This window comes from Equus asinus, chromosome 11, assembly GCF_041296235.1.
Source record: "Equus asinus isolate D_3611 breed Donkey chromosome 11, EquAss-T2T_v2, whole genome shotgun sequence".
Taxonomy (NCBI): domain Eukaryota; kingdom Metazoa; phylum Chordata; class Mammalia; order Perissodactyla; family Equidae; genus Equus; species Equus asinus.
In genome coordinates, this window is record NC_091800.1 from 13,667,805 (window position 1) to 13,684,270 (window position 16,466).

At 39.5% G+C, this 16,466-nt stretch overlaps 1 protein-coding gene across 8 annotated transcripts in view; it reads left to right on the forward strand.

Annotated features, from left to right (window-relative positions):
- Positions 1-16,466, forward strand: part of FRY (FRY microtubule binding protein) — a 407,136-nt gene that overhangs the window by 200,769 nt on the left and 189,901 nt on the right. For all 8 annotated transcript variants that reach the window (XM_070520479.1, XM_070520478.1, XM_070520476.1 and 5 more), the window contains one exon: positions 6,718-6,917. In XM_070520479.1, the coding sequence (XP_070376580.1) occupies positions 6,798-6,917 (120 nt within the window). In that variant the 5' untranslated portion in view covers positions 6,718-6,797. The remainder of the gene's footprint in view (positions 1-6,717; positions 6,918-16,466) is intronic.

The following is a 16,466-nucleotide window of genomic DNA, read 5'->3' on the forward strand; positions in this document are numbered from 1 at the left end:
CTTGGAGGATTTTTTCTTTTCATCCCAATTTAGTTTACATGACTTTCGGGGTTTCTGGTCATTTTGAGTATTTGCAGTATCTTTTGAAATGCCATTTCTTACATACTCTCATAACTGCATTAGTGGACAATTTATTATGGCTCTATACACAGAGTGACACCTTCTCACAGTAGCTGCGTCATCCTTGGTTTGTTATGTTTTATGAAATGTTCCTGTAGTGCCAGTAAACGAAGTAAGTCTTACGGGAAAAGAGTGCTTGTGGGGGGAAGCATGGTCCTAAAGAAGAGCCCAGCTCTTAACTGCTAAAGGAGTTTGCCCTCAGAACCTGCAAAGTGAATGCAGCACTGAGAACTGGCAGAAAGAATAACTTACATCCAATTGTGAGCAAGGGAATCTAGTCAATTTACTCCCATGTTGAAAGATAAGGTTATGTTGAGCTGTAGAAAATAAGGTTGTTTAAATGGACTTCTATTTCTAGTAGGAGAACCTACTTTGGACAGTTACCACATATAATCTCAGGGGCACTTCTCAAAAAAGGGAACCATTTTTTATTTCAAATGCTCAGAGTGTGATTTCAGTAATGGGAGCAACAGAAAAGGCATTGAGTGTTTTGAAAAACTGGCTCTGTGCTTGTCTGTCCTGGGAAGCTGGCGGAAAGCAGGCAAAGCTGTCTTCTGAGTGGCATACTTCATGAAGAGAGGCAGGGAAGCCGTGTGTCTGATGGGCATTTTGACTCATGCCCCTTACAGGCTGGTTAAGATTCTCATTTCCAGCCAGAACTGACACAAATACAGGCAAGCCAAAGAGATGGATCGGAAAAGCAGATCCTGTCCAAGGCAAGTGTGTCTGGATTTTCTTAGACACCAAGAATGCACACAGCTTACCTTGGTCCCCACAGCAATTCCAAACTATGATGTCTGAGTGCCTTTGGGCAGATAAAGAAGGACAGGTTCCTCTCTCCCCTCACTCTGCTTAAGTTTCCTTTTTTTTTTTTAGAATGTATTGCAGTCTGGCATATGTTGTGTGTGTGTGTGTGTATGTACACACACACATGAAATTACTGATTACGTGACCCCGCCTCAGTAAACTGTAAACTCCTTGAGGGCAGGAACCATCTGTTCTGTTCCCTGCTGTCTTCCCAGTGCCTAGAACAGTGCCTGAAACCTAGGCACTCATTCAGTAAATACTAATCGAAAGGAATGAGGGAATGAGTGAATGATAGCCTATAATGAATGATGGTATTAACTTTTCTGGAAATCTGACTGAGAAAACCACTTGCTTTTCTGTAACATATATTGCTGCTTTTAGCCTCTGGGGCACTTATATGAGGAAACCCATTATAGCATTTCCTTTCCTTTCAGTGTCATAATAAAAATGTGGCTGAACTATGAGTGCTGGGGGTGTTTGTACTGATGTTGCAGTTAGGAGGCTAGCAATTCCTAGAAATCTTGGTAACTTAAGGACATTGTACTGAAGCAGTTAGCCAGCTAAGAGCAGCCAGCTTCAAAATTAAGGTATTAGTCAGTGAAAGTGGAAAAAAAATAGCGTCATGTTGAAAAGAGCATCACTTGAGGTCAGAAATAGATCTAATAAAGAGGAAATGAATGGGCCCCAGAAGTCTAAAAGAGATTCTTACAGATTAAGGAATGAACCTTGCTTGATATAAGAAATAGGAACCCAGTGAAAGAGGGAAAATACCTCCTGAAGCTATTCCGCAGAACCAAACAGAAACAGGATTTGGAATAAAAATAATAACATCCACAAAACCCATTTAAGGACATTTTTAATCCAAGATTAAAATGTAAATGAGAAAATATAAAGAGAGAGCAAGTTTCAAAAAGATTCAATAATTAGAGACTTAATTAATATGTGAAAATGATGCCCTTCTTCTCAACCCCCCTCAGCTCCGCACCCATCCCCAGGAACACTGGTTTGAATGAGTTTCTAGGGAACTTGAGCTGTTGTGTGAAAACAGAAAGATGAGATGAAGCAGGAAAGGAGAGGCAGATGAATTGAAGCTAAAAAATTCATCACTTGCAAGACATTAAAATGGGAGAAGTTTTTTAATCCAACAAATTAAATTGTCCCTTCAACGTATATTGAGATGAGATAATGATGACCTGTCAGGACCCTTTCATCATAAGGGATCCATATTTCCAGAGGCCAGACAGTGAGAGGAAGCTGGTGCTCAGGAGCAGCTGGGTGGCACTGTCAGGCAGAGCCTTTGGAGGGCAGGGCCCAGCCCAGCCAGGTGGAGGAGCGGATAGTGACCTGGACACTGAAGGGTGGGTGGACGTGCTTGCCAGCCTGGAGAGAAAGCTGGGAAAGCACTCTAGGTGGAAGGGAGTAGATTCAAACCATAACTGCCTGAATTTGCAGTGCAGGAAAATGGGGGGCCTAAGTGTCGCTGTTACTGAATTAGTGGTTTGTTTGTCTGTTTCAATCAAAAATAAATTTCAGTTAAAAAATCAGACCTATGGGGCTGCCCTGTGGCCGAGTAGTTAAGTTTGCGTTCTCCGTTTCGGCGGCCCAGGGTTTCGCCAGTTCAGATCCTGGGCACGGACCTAGCACCATTCAACAAGCCATGCTGAGGCGGTGTCCCACATAGAAGAACTCGAAGGACCTACAACTAGAATATACAACTATGTACTGGGGGGCTTTGGAGAGAAGAAGAAGAAGAAAAAAAAAGTTTGGCAACAGATGTTAGCTCAGGTGCCGATCTTAAAAAAAAAAAATGAGACCCGTGAAGAAATAGATTTAATTCTTGAGAGCTAAATTCTTAGGGATGGTGAATGTACCCTGTTATACAGCAAAACCTTTTTGAAATGGAAACCTTTCGGAAATTTCTGTCACGCTTTTTTCAACCTTTTCAAATACAGGACTATACATCAAACTTATTTTAACATTTCCATGGGACTCAGGGTCATCGTCATGAACATTAACTGTGACAACCTGCTAGGTGGAGATATCAATGCCCCCAAGCATGAGACTGTCGGATCCTTGGCCCCGTACTAAATGGCTTCAGGCAACTGCATTTTTCAGTTCTGGGGGCTTTAGGATTATACCATTTATTTTTCTTCTTTTGCTGTTGGTGTTTCTGCCCTAGAAGTTGCATCTTTCCCTTACAATTTTCTGTCTCCAGAGTATTGTGAATTTAGAAACTAGACAGTTGATCTTAACTATGTGTCAATGAAGAACAAGCAAGTGCTGAGGGAACGTCTGATGCTTTTTTTCTAATGGTGATGTTCTAATGTTTAGACTAGTATGGACTTTGTGACTCAATTTTTGCTAGCAGGGAACATGTATTTCCTGGTTCTCAGTTATATTGTCATCAAACAACTGAGTTACGGAAAGGTACCATATCATATGTTTACTTTTGAAAATTATTCTGACAAAAGGCTAGGATTTGTTATGAATTCATTATGGTAGAAGAAGGATTGCTAAAACTTGGGAGTGGATCTAGTTCAAGGACACTTACCCCATTCACTTTCACTGCATCTCCAACTGCTCAACATCTTTTTTTTTTTTCTTGAGGGAGATTAGCCCTGAGCTAACATCTGCTGCCAATCCTCCTCTTTTTGCTGAGGAAGGCTGGCCCTGAGCTAACATCCATGCCCATCTTCCTCTACTTTATATGTGGGACGCCTACCACAGCGTGGCGTGCCAAGCGGTGCCATGTTCGCACCCGGGATCTGAACCGGCAAACCCTAGGCCACCAAAGCGGAACATGCACACTTAACCCCTGCACCACTGGGCTGGCCCCTCAACTAGTCTTTTGAAACCGGAGTGATGGACGCCCTCTCCTTGAATCACTTTCAGCACTGGCACAGGGCTCTGCTGGGCTAGGATAGTTCTACCTCCTTAAGGCTGTGCATGCAGACAGTTGTACTCACAAGGATGTCTGACTTTGAACTACAAGTGGATAGGATTTTTTATAACAGCCAGTGAAGTGGTACTTTGGCCTTTTAAACGGAAGATTTGTCTGGGAGGCATTCTGGTATCTGGATTTCAGGTATGGGTTCAAAATGCAGCTTTGCAGGAGGACTGCCAGAGATCACTCTTAGGAAAATTCTCTCACCGTAGTTATGACTTTTAGGCTCCAGAGTCTCATAATTATGTATCTGGTCTTGCAATTATATATTACATCAACCTGATTACTGCCATCATCTAGAAATGGATTAAATCCTGTGAAAAACTAAAGATAATAAAAAGTTGTCCTCTACATAGACATTTTTGATTTATATTACAGTCTCCAGTCCTCTGACATGATGCCCTTGATACACTCCCAATATATCTAGTGGAGATCTTATGCCCTCTGTAAGTTCGACTGGGGAGGCTTCCTCCATCCACTAGGTACCTGCAGGGAGAGAGTCAGAGGTAAGGCAGAGGAGTGGCCAGGGCTTCATGTGCATCTCCTGATTTTGGATGTGCCCCTATAGAATAAACAGCATCTTTTAGTGAGCTGCTTCGAGTGCTATTTAATTAAGGACTCTTCATTGCAAATACTGCACCCTATTCCTTTAAAGACCCTGACTACTGATTCTTCTCACAGAGCTCCCTCCCTATGAATCACTTCAAGACATATAGAAATAAAATGTCATTTTAGTTATTTAAGGAGATTTTTTGAGTATTGTCTGCGTGAAGCACTCTGTATTAGATCTGGGAAGCTACAGACTTGTTAGGTGCATACAGTTAGAAGAGTATATGGTTCAATTTCAGGGCCAACCCTCAGCAAAACCGCATGACCAATTGATAATTACTTCACTTGACAACTATCTGTTGAGTCTTCCGTAGGTAATGTAGGATGTTCAAGACAAAGCAAACTGCCAAACAGTGTGAGTTAAATGTTTAATCCTGTAATAAAACTTACCAATGAGGATGGACCTGGTGGAGGTAGGTTTCATGGAGATGAGACTAGAAGTGGTTTTGAAAGGCCAGGAGGATTAGATGAGCAGAAAAAAAATGGAAAGGAGCAGCAGGAGAGAAAGAAGGAAGGCATAAATGAGAATAGTGTGCTCCTGGGCCAGCCAGGGCATCAACTTGCCTTGTGTGCAGGGTGGAGACAACCTACTGAAGGTGGTCAGAACCAGGCCATGTGTTTGAGTCTTGATGATGATAATGGAGAGACATTGAAAACTTTAAGCAGAAAACTGTTATTATTAAAGCCATGCTGAAGAAAGATTAGTTTGGCCTATAAAATGGATGAAATAAAGCCAGCCAGAGAGCTGTTGTAATAATCTAGCCATAGGTTTCCAAGAGCCAAGACTAGGATAGCGCTAATGAGAATTGAGAGGAAATCAATAATATTCAACACATTTTACTTTATTGTTATATCTTCAGAGGCCAAATTCTTAAGGTTTAGTGATAGTTGAAATACAGGAAGACCCTTCAGATGTAAGAGACCCCTCAACTGTATGACAGGTTCAGTGAATTAGAGAGGAGGGAGCATTAGGGAGGGGTAGGAAAGATGAGGGGAAATCTACAACATAAGGTGGGGACATGTTTATAGTTCAATAAAGTAAATAAAACTTTAGCATGGCTCCCTCAGAATTTGGCTCAGCATAGGAAGAAGGTAAGAGAAGCCTTGAATTCATTTATAGTTTAAAAAGAGTGTTCAGCTTTCAAGAAGAACTTTATTCCTCCTTTATTATCAATGTGATACCACCATTCTCCTTTATATCCAAACCAGTGTCCAAACTGGAAATCCACTTTTGTCTTTACTCTTTTCCTTAATCTCTGTATCCAGTCACCCAAAACTATATAATCTTCCTTTGAAAGTCTTTCCTGTCCTCAGCATTTCTGATACGTCTCTCCTAAGCCCACTTACTCTTAATATTTCTTTCATTGGATATTGATAACTGACCATCTTATACTAAGTACTTAGGTGGAAGCGGGTAGTCCATGTTAGCATTGGACATGTCCAAGCACAGTAAAAAGTAGAGAGACATGAAATTTTCATTGATGAATAAATGTCTTTTCTGTAACAATCTAAAGAAAATGGTTGTCTGTTGCATTCTGAATGGAGGCCACTCGCTGGAGACCCTCATTGCTGACTTTTTTCAAGATCTAATCCAAGTAGGGAATCTGCACATTTTATAAAGGATGAGGAGGGCCATCCAAGCTTGAACCAAAGGATGATGAGAGAAAGGGTAAACCCACACCTTGGATGGTATATTCGAGGCACTGCCTGAGCCTTTTCTCTCTCAAGAGGTGCATCCCTTTCTGGAGCAAGAGCCAGCGGGGCTTCTGAAAATTGGTTCTTGGAGACTTCTGGAAGGGATGACCCCAGAGTCTTTTCTATTATTAGCATGAAGCACAGAAGCCAGAGAGCTCCTGGCCGTTAGGAAAACCTGGACAAGAAATCTTTTTTTCCATATACATTTTCTTAGGCCATTTCCCTGGAGCATAAAAAAGAGATCAAAAATATCTTAAGTATTGTAAGATTTGTCAGCTATATTGTGTACTTTCAACATAATTTACCTAAAGCAGCGTGGTAACCAGAAGTGTTTCGAGACTATCAAATATGGCACAATGCGAACATAATGTAATTAAAATAATTCTATTCTGATACCATTCCTAAAGAATAAGTCTAGGTTATGAAATTAAGTGCAGCATCCTTGATATGATTCATATCCTTATATTTATGGTTTAACACAGCCAATCTGAATATTTATCACGTTATGTTCAGCCAGTAAGAATATCCATTCTATTTTTCAGCTTCTCCAGTTGGCAACGGTTATATCAAGCCTCCGGTTCCACCTGTTTCTGGCACACAACGGGAGAAAGGGCCGCCAACCATGTTACCCATCAGTGTGGACCCAGACAGCAAACCAGGAGAATATGTCCTCAAGAGTTTATTTGTCAACTTCACCACTCAGGCTGAGCGCAAGATTCGCATCATTATGGCGGAACCCCTGGTAAGTAGGCCCCAAGAACTCTACCTCTTTCTAAATTCATCTTTCCACTGAATATAGTAGATTTTACAGCTCTAAGAAAGGATGGATCGCTTTTCCCCTAATTTCCAAAGGGTTTTTTTTTTGATACCATAGGCAATTTTTTAAAGATTATAGTTAAGTTTTCTGATTTAAGAAAAAAAAATTGAGGGTTGAGAACTTTAAAACAGTCCTCAACGAATCCAATTCAGTAGGATGCTTCACTATGACATTTAGGACTAATAAGCATAATTTAACAATAAGAAGTATTAATCATTGAAAAACTGTCTTCAGAGTCTCGCTATGTATATGTACTTTGGTCAAAATCTTTTGTCTTATTTTTAAAGTAAATTAGAAAAAAAAATCATTATTCTTCCAGTGGCTACCTGGACTCCCAGTTTGAGAGCATGTGGTCTAAGTGACATATTGTCTGAGGAAGTTTCCTCATGAATCACTCAGAAACACCACTTCAATTTCTGAAGCTGGAAGACAGGAAATTCTTGACTCACTACCTTCAGGTCCCTTGTTAGACAGATAATGCCCTTGGATGTCAGTATGTTTCTTTGCAGATGATTCTGCTACAAAATAAGGCGAGTATCGGTTAATTGCCTAACAAGGGCTCTGAAGACAGAGGGCTGAATCTCAAAAGGACAGTCAAGAAGGGGGAAAATCCAATTGGTAGATTCAGATTACTTGCTTTCTGACCTTCGAGTGGGCACACACAATAGGAGAAAAGGAAAGGAACTCAGAGAGACTCAGTTCTTTCTATGAAGCAGGGCCTTGTCCCCGCTGTGAGGACACTGGGGCATGAGAAGACAGTCTGGGTTTTGCTTTACAGCATCATAGCTTAAAATAATTAAATGTAATGTTCTTGAGCCCATAACACAAGTCTCTAAAACATCTCTCAACATCATCTGTTAAAAATAACCTTTATAAGAATCACAACTTAAGGTTTGGGAATTAAAATTCAAAAATATTTGTTGAGTGTGTGGCTACCTAAAACTTACAAACTTTGCATTTTAAAGTTTTTATTGGCTCAATGGAGATTATCTTTATGAATTCTAATTTCTTAGTATGGAAATGTTTCTTGGTTTTGCAGTGTAACACAAAATGTTTAATGATTTAAACATTTAAATTAAACTTAGTATAGTACCTTTTTTCCATTCACTCATGTTTTTACGTTACTACTACTCTTATTACTAATAATAGCGAATCTTTCTGGAGTACTTACTGTGTGCCAGGCCCTGTGCTTAACTTATGATCTCCTTTAATCTTCACAGTGACCTGAGGTTGGTAGTATTTATATCCCCATTTACAGATGGGAAAATTTGGCACAGAGAGGGTAACGTCATTGCCCAAGGTCACACAATATTAGTTTGAATTCAAGCTGGGTGACTTCAGAGGCCACCTCTGAACCAATCTACACTCTATTGCCAGTCTTTGCATGGTCGTCTTCATGTAAAGATACCTTCTTTAACTTCTTAAAACAAACCAACACAGGGCTGTCCTGTAACTTGAGTCAGCCAAAAGTCATGTACACAAATTCCCATTGCCCAAAACAGCGCTGATCCATGGAAGCCTCTGAGCTCCTTGTGAGATGCTGAGACAGCCCGGACTCCCCTTTCCCGGTGGAGGGTGGGAAGCCACCTGGGCTCCAGAGGGCATGGGGGAGTTTAAGGAGGAGAGGGTGGTAAGGCATGTCAAAGACAAAACTGAAACAGTTTACTAATGAGTTTGATGTCCTTTTATTCAAGGGAAAACAATCCCTGGATTGGGGAGGTACAGAGCCTCACAAGCAGTGGAGCACAGTTCCCAGGGGATTTGGGGCAAGAGCGTGTTTTATAGAGAGTTAGAAGAGGCAACTCGGAAACGGGGCATGATTGGCTAGGGGGTCAGGGATTTCCTTATAAGGCGAGCGGGTCCTGTTCAAGGGCAAGGGGAGCCAGCTAAGCTGAGTTGGACCCCTGGGACTGGTGTGTGTTAGTTTTCCTTGACAGCTGCTTCCCCTAAGTGCAGGCTCACTTTGATGTAGGTTTGTGACGTGGGCCCAGTCACTGGGGCAGCCTCCGTTTTGTAGGTCCTGATAATATGAATTAACTTTATCAGGCACAGTGAAGAATCCTTTCACTCCTTTACAGTAGAAAAGTGCAAAAATGGTAGGTCAGGGCTCTCTGACATTTTGTATCTTGGTGGATTTTTCTGAGGAACTGGGAAGTTGCACAAAAGTTGAAGGAGGCGCTTCTTAGGCTATGTAGGTCCTGACACCTTTTGAGCCATCCCTGTTTCCAAAATAATAGTCTAAATACTGTTATTTAAGAATCTGTGAAGTAAAATAGTTTGGCTTTAACTTTTTTACCTTTACTGAGCTTGGAATTTGTTTGGTGGCATTTTCCTTCTTGGAGTAAGCATTATGTCTGAAAAACTAGCATGCGCCACAGCGTTCTTTTAATTAGAGTTAGACAATGTGCTCCTTTCTGTGAGGTGACTTAAATGTCCCTGAACAAGAAAAATTTAAAAGAAAATGTATAAGTCCTCTTCATCAGCAAATCTGCATTGTGTGCCTAGGCTGAGAGAGACTACAAGATGCTGATGGCCACATAGATGGACATTATGTTTATAGCTGAAAAAATGCCTTCAACCAATTTTTAACATTGTTGCTTTTTATAAAAAGAGACTATTCCCTTATAATTTTTGGCAGAGATGTAAGCTTCCGGACTATATCTATTTCTTGTCTGCTGAAAAATGCTTGGTAATGTTTTGTCCTTGTATTTGTTTACTTCTGGAACAATAAATGTGGGTAGATTCTATGGCTTATTACTCGATTCTAAAATTGTAAATGTGCATTTGGTGTTTTGTTCTGTAGCATAACAAGAGGTGTTATTTCTGATGTATGTATAGCACATTGAAGTGAATTCCAGTCAATGTCTCCTACTATTTCTCTTGCTGAATCAGCTTCATTTAGAAAGACACTGAATCCTTTAAAAGCCTGAACTTACGTGAGTTTGTATCAAATCACAAAATTGTGTTCTGTTGTTTTTAATATAATTAAAACTTATATGAGAGTGGCAAGGGGAATTTTCAAAAATTTGAAAGTATAGATTTATTATTTATGGAGCTACTAAAGAATCTGTATTTTTCAGTTTTGTTTTTAAAGGACTGAATCCTTCAGAATTCTACATTTCTACCCCAGTTAAACAGGCTGTGTGGGATCAACTATACATACAACACTAATTTAAAGTTTTATTTATGAATTTCCAATATCTAAATAGCTAACTTTAATTAAGAAAAAAAGGAACAAGAAACAAAAATGTTCTATCAAAATCAAATTCTAGACTTTTTTCTTTGTAAACATCTTTCACTTGTTCAGCAGGATTGTTCTTTGTACCCAAAAGATGCTCAGGTCATATTTATTAATATTTATGGATAAGTCAATAATTTTATTCTATTTTTGTTGCTTCAAGGGGACACTTGATAGCATCTGTTCTTGTCTTCTCTTACCACTATTTCGCCTTTCCCCAGCAAAATGTTGTGAACAAGCTAAATTGGGTCACCTGTATTTTTTATGTTTTTATTTTAAAACAGAAAAAGTACAGAAAATAATATAATGGATGCTTTTCCTTCTTACCTTTTACTGCTTCCCTATAGTTTAAATTTTCCTCTCTTAAAGTGTATTTTTGTGTAGTTTTTTAAGTAAGAGTTAGTGGGTGATAAATCAGTCAATCTTGTTTATCTAAGATGCCCTATTTCTTTCCCAATTCTTAGTGATATTTCAGCTGGGAATGGAATTCTAGGTTGACGTTTATTTTCCCTTGAGACTTCTGATGATATGTGTCACTATGTTGCCTCTGTCATTGCTGTTGAAAAGTCTTTGATTATTTGTTGAAAAGTATTTGGTGATTTGGTGATTTGTTATTACTTTGTGGATTATTTTCTTTTTTCCCTGTTTGCTTTTACGGTTTTTCTCTCTGTCTTCAGTGTTCTGCAGTTTCAATCCATTGTGTTTGGATGTGGATTTATTTTTATTTTTCTGTTTGAGACTCTCATGCTTCTGGAATTGAGGATCTTTCATCAGTTTTGGAAAATATTTAGCCATTAATTATTTGGAAATTGCTGTTCTTACTCTTACTCTGCTCTCTCTCTCGCACTCCTGTTAGATGTTTATTGGGCCTTCCTGTGCTATATTGCATATCTTTTTTACGCTTCTTTTATTATTTCTACCTCTTCGTCTCTCTCTACCGGATTCTGAGTAATTTTCTCAGGTCTATCTTCAATTCCTTAATACTCTCTTGGGCTATGTCTAATCTTTTGTTTAACCTGCCCATCAAAAATTATAATTTTGATGACTATATTTTTTATTTCCAGAAGTGCTGTTTGGTTCTCTTTTAAAATCTATTTAGGTGGGTTTTTTTAGCTGTATTTTATTCCTTTCGTAACTTTACAATTTTTATTTTATGTCTTCAATCACCTTAAACATACATTTTTTTATGTTGTTTTTTAGATTCTTCTATTATATCAATGTTTGGGGGCCTATACTTCTGCTTGTTGTGTCTGATAACTCTTGCTTATAGTGAATTGTTTGTGTAGGTACTTTGAAATTTTTCTTTGTGAGTTCTTTAATGAGGCTTGTTTTTCCGTGTCTTTCTTGCAGCCGTGATTGTGGGAGTGTTGCTCCAGCATGCTTTTGCTTGTGTGCCTTTCTGTTGTCCCAGAATTATCACTGTCTGAGGCCAAATATTATGTTAATTTCTTAGTTTCGGAGTTTTTGCACCTGAAATGTGATATAATGTAAACTGCAAACTCATATAAGACTTAAGCTTCCTTCAAATTCTTGGGGAGGATTTTATTTTGTAGATATTGTCGTTTTTACCTAAAACCCAGCAGAGATCACTGGAATATCTTTTCATCTTCCTGTGCCAGTGGGTAGATTTTTCCCTAGTCCATTGTTTCATTGTTTAGGACCAGCCTTTATGTAAGCGTCTTATTTCCAATGTCTCACTTCTCAGGGCTCACAGCTTTATTTCCTGTCCCCAAGTGGACAACAAAAAAAGCCCCTAGAATATGAACCCGTAGTTCTCTCCCTCTGCAGCCACTACATCACCTCATCTCTTCCTCTTTTTCACTTCCCTTTCCCTTTCTTGAGAACTCATTTCTGTGTTTTTAAGAAATCTTATAATCTATTCAGCATTTCCAAGTGTTTGTAGCATGTGAGATTTGGGGTCACCTTAGTCTATGATCCTTCCAAGGCCTCTGCAGAATTTTTGGTTTGCTTCTCATGCAGATAAGGCCAGGGTGGGCCTTTTCACTGTGAGACTCGTGTGCAGGCAGAAGTTCCCATGGCAGGGTGGGGTGTTCACAAAGTGGTAAGAGGAAGAGTGAGGGGATTATCACCAGTTCTTCCTCTTCTGATCCTGTCTGATGAATCTTCCCTGGATAAAGCCCTGTTCCTTTCATTCCCTTGTTCAAAACCTTCATTTCACATCCTTTCACTCCTTGATTTGGCTACAACCTGTCTTACTTCCCCCATATACATTTATGAACCCGTGTTTCAATTCTGTGCTTGCCTGCCACCGTGCATGTATGCATACTTCCCCCTCTTCCTGGAATGCACTCACCTCTTCATCCTGCCTGTCTTTCAAGGACTAATTCAAATACCTCATCATCTGAAAAGGTTTACTTGGTTTCTTCCCTGCTGACTCCACACAATCATGCAGATGTGGGCACATACCTGTAAATCTCTACTTTATCTGAACCACCCTATCATTCGCTCAAGCAAACTATACTGTATTCATTGAATTGGAGTATTAGAATAGACTAGAATAGAAAATATCAGAGTATATTATAGGTTTTAAGGGTAAAAGTTGTTTTGTGAAACTTTCAGTCATGTATATGCGTACCACAATAGTGTAAAATGTGTATTTTTATGATGAGTTGAGGGGAGGGGCATAGATTTTTTTTTTAAGTTGAAGAAACACTGTACTAAATGTCTGTAAATGCCTTAGAGGCAATATTTGTATCTGATTCATCTTGACACACATACGCACAAATACACACCCCATGTCCCCATGTCAAGGACACTGCTTTACATATAGGGGACAGTAAATGTTTTTTGAATGATTGAGTGGGTAGATAGGTAGATGAATGGATGAAAGAAACAATATAGTAGCTTAAAAGGAATGTCTCTGTAGGAACCTGTGTGTTTCCTAGGGTCATCTTGCCAACCTTTAAACTGATAATAAGGATTTTGTTCTGTCCTTCGTACTCAGCAGATGAATGCCCTACAATCTGCTGAGTACAAGAGACATTGATTCTCAGCCCTCTGCCTTGGGGCATCTAAGGATACCTCATTATTCATTGGTATAGTCACCTGCTCCCTGCTTTGCCCCAGCAATATGTGAGGAGGAGAGTCAGGTCGACTCTTTGCAGTTGGGCAGAGTCTCAGATACGCTCTCATTATCCATGAATCTCTCCATTTATATGGCATCTGTCACTGTAGTCGCAGGCAATTGCCTTCTCACTAAACTCTTTTCCAAAAACAAGACTTCCAGCTTTTCAAAATTCAAGAGCACCCGTAATCTTGACTTTGTGGATTTAATGGACAAGAAAAGATAAAGCTGAAGACAAAACAACTTTTCATTCAGCCTGATCTGGATTTGAATCTTGATTCCACCTCTTTAGTGTTTTGTGGCCTTGGGCCAGACAGTCAATCTCCTTTTTTTCTCATTTGCAAAATTGAAGTTATAGAACCCAGCTCATAGAGTGGTTGAGAGGTTTAGAGGTAATGTGTGGAGCACTTGATATAATCCTTAGTGCCTCCTAAGTGCTTAGTCATCATCATCATCATCATCATCCTCTTTGTCACCAAGGAACTAGTATCAACTTAGCAAATCTTCTGGTAGATTTCTTTGGAGGTCAGCTTGGTGCTTCTTCCCTTTGTGTTCATTCCAAAGGAATGGAGGCTTGAGGAGGGCGATTGTATGCCTGCCGTTGCCATTCACTATTACGTTGAATGGTTGTCCTGAACCCTTCCTTGGCAATGAGAGGGGCACAGCCAAAGCTGGGTTAAGCACCTAGGAAAGGAAACCAGGGATTTGAAGTGAGTCCACCAAAATTGTTTTCAAAGTCTTTCCAAGAGGAAACTTCACAGGTTCTTGAGGGTGGGGATCTCAGAGACATGTAAGAACATCATCATGCCGGATTACACTGGGAAGCCAATGGCCCAAAATGGGAAAGGCTGAGTTATTCAACTAAGTGAAACAAGTGCAGAAAATTTCAAGAATTTTCTTTTTTTTTTTTTCATTCATATGTTTACATTTGTTGACATCTTGGGGGGCAGAAATATCTAATTCTCTTACAGTTAGTCATCAGATCAAATTGATTATTGATTTTTCTTTTTTTCTCCTATTTTATTGAGATATAATTGATGTATAACATTGTATTCATTTTAGGTATACAATATAATGATTTGATTTACGTATATATTGCAAAATGATTACCACAATAAAGTTTAACATCCAGTACCTCACATAGTTACAAATTTTTGTCTTGTGATGAGTTCTTTTAAGATCTACTCTCTTAGCAACTTTTAAATACATGATACAGTCTTATTAACTACAGTCACCATGCCGTACATTACATCCCCAGAACTTATTTGTCTTATAAATCCAAATTTGTATCTTCAAGGATTTTCAATTGCACTTCTCAGGATGCCTCTTTTGTCCACCCTCCTTTCTATAATTTAGCCAATAGACAAGAAACTTGGTTTTTCCTCACAGCCTTGGCACTAGCCTGTGCTTCTGACAAAGTCACTTAAATGTGATCCATCATTGTTTACTCTTCTACGAAATGTTAACAGTCAGGTCCAGTTTTAGCTCCAACGTACATAACAAAGGAAATATAAGCACTAACTCTCCACATCGGTGAGTGTGTAAGTCATGTCTTAGTGATCCTACCCTGGGTTAAGCTTCCATTGTCCCTGCAAGGAGCTGCAGTAGACGCTAACTCGGGTATTGGGCCAAGGATTTCATCTGGATCTACAGTCTATCAGCCTGAAGTGTCAACAGGAAGAATAACTCTGGCTTGCTTAAGAATTACTTGGACAGCAGTTAATTTATTTCCTTTTGACTGTGATTGAAACCTGGAAAAAGGAAAAAGTCAACATAACTTCAAAAGAAGAAAACACTTAACTTTCATCTTGTCCTTTAGTAGAGACTATGAGCAAGAAAGCAGTGCTTGCCTTCCTCTAACGTTCTGGTATTTAAAAACATTTTTATGATGAAAAATGATGTGAAAATGGGAGGGTTTTATTATTTGGATTGCTTGATCTTTGATAGCTCCTGCTTACAGAATAATTAATGGACAAGATACAGGCAGGATCTTTCTGATATTACCCCTGCATTGAGCTTGGAGCACAGATTCACACCTGTGTTCACACTTACTCATAAAGATGCTAACTGTGTTATGCTGGAATGGAGTCTTAACAATAACATAACATGATCTAGCTGGTTTGCTGACATAAAAGAAACAATTAAGGGAATTTCTGTTTTAATATAAGGCTAAAAGTAAATGAGAAGTAACACAAAATATTTTCTTGGTCTGCAAGTCTTTGAAGAATCCAGGATACCAATCTCTATTGCACCACACACCGTGACTTGTAATGAACTGTGTCATGCCTTAAGACCAAGCCTGTACAAACATCAGTCATGGCCAGCTGGCACAAACATTGAAAGGCTAAGCAATTAGCTAATGACAACATTACTGCACGCTAATGTTGTAGGTTCAGGCAGTAACGTCTGTTGACAAACCTTTGTTCCTGGGCCCTGTGTCTCAGGCTTCCAGGTCCTCCTGGGTGCTGATGTCACAGGGCTGGCATCAGGACAACTCTCCGGTTAAACGTGAAGTTGAGCAGGACACTGTGCTATAATAATGACACTGGTGGCCTGCCACCACCAAACTATATACCATGAGTTGTTCTAGTAGTTTTAATGAATTTAATTGAGGCTCAAATTAAGCAAAGCCTTTGGCAAGTGAAATACATACTCACGCCTGCTTCCTCTGATGAGAGCTAACCGACTAAGGTTAGGATACAGTCTATTTGTAGTTGTAAAGAAGCTTTCTCTCTTTTTTTACCTCTGGCCCCTGTAGAGATGTGAATATTCAGCCATAGTCTTCTGTTTCATCTCTTCAGATACCTGAGGTGTCTGCAGACTTGTAGATATCAGAAAATATCAGATCTTTTGTCAGGAGTCTTTAATATTTCAGGAATTTGTGAATTAGGAAATTGTGCTGCACTGGTTGAAGGACAGAATTACTCCCCCTCATTAAGTTTGGATCTTTATATGGCAGATCGTCATAAAACCTATTTTAATTAGTCTTGCTCATAGCCTGATAGCCATTCACTAATCTCAACACGTGCTATTTTATCATGCCCAAATCTGCAAGGTGATGGTTTTTCTGCACTGTTGTATATTCCAGTCTTCCTATACTAACCAAATGTTACATATCTCTTGACTAAGGATGTGTAAACAGAGGCCGGCC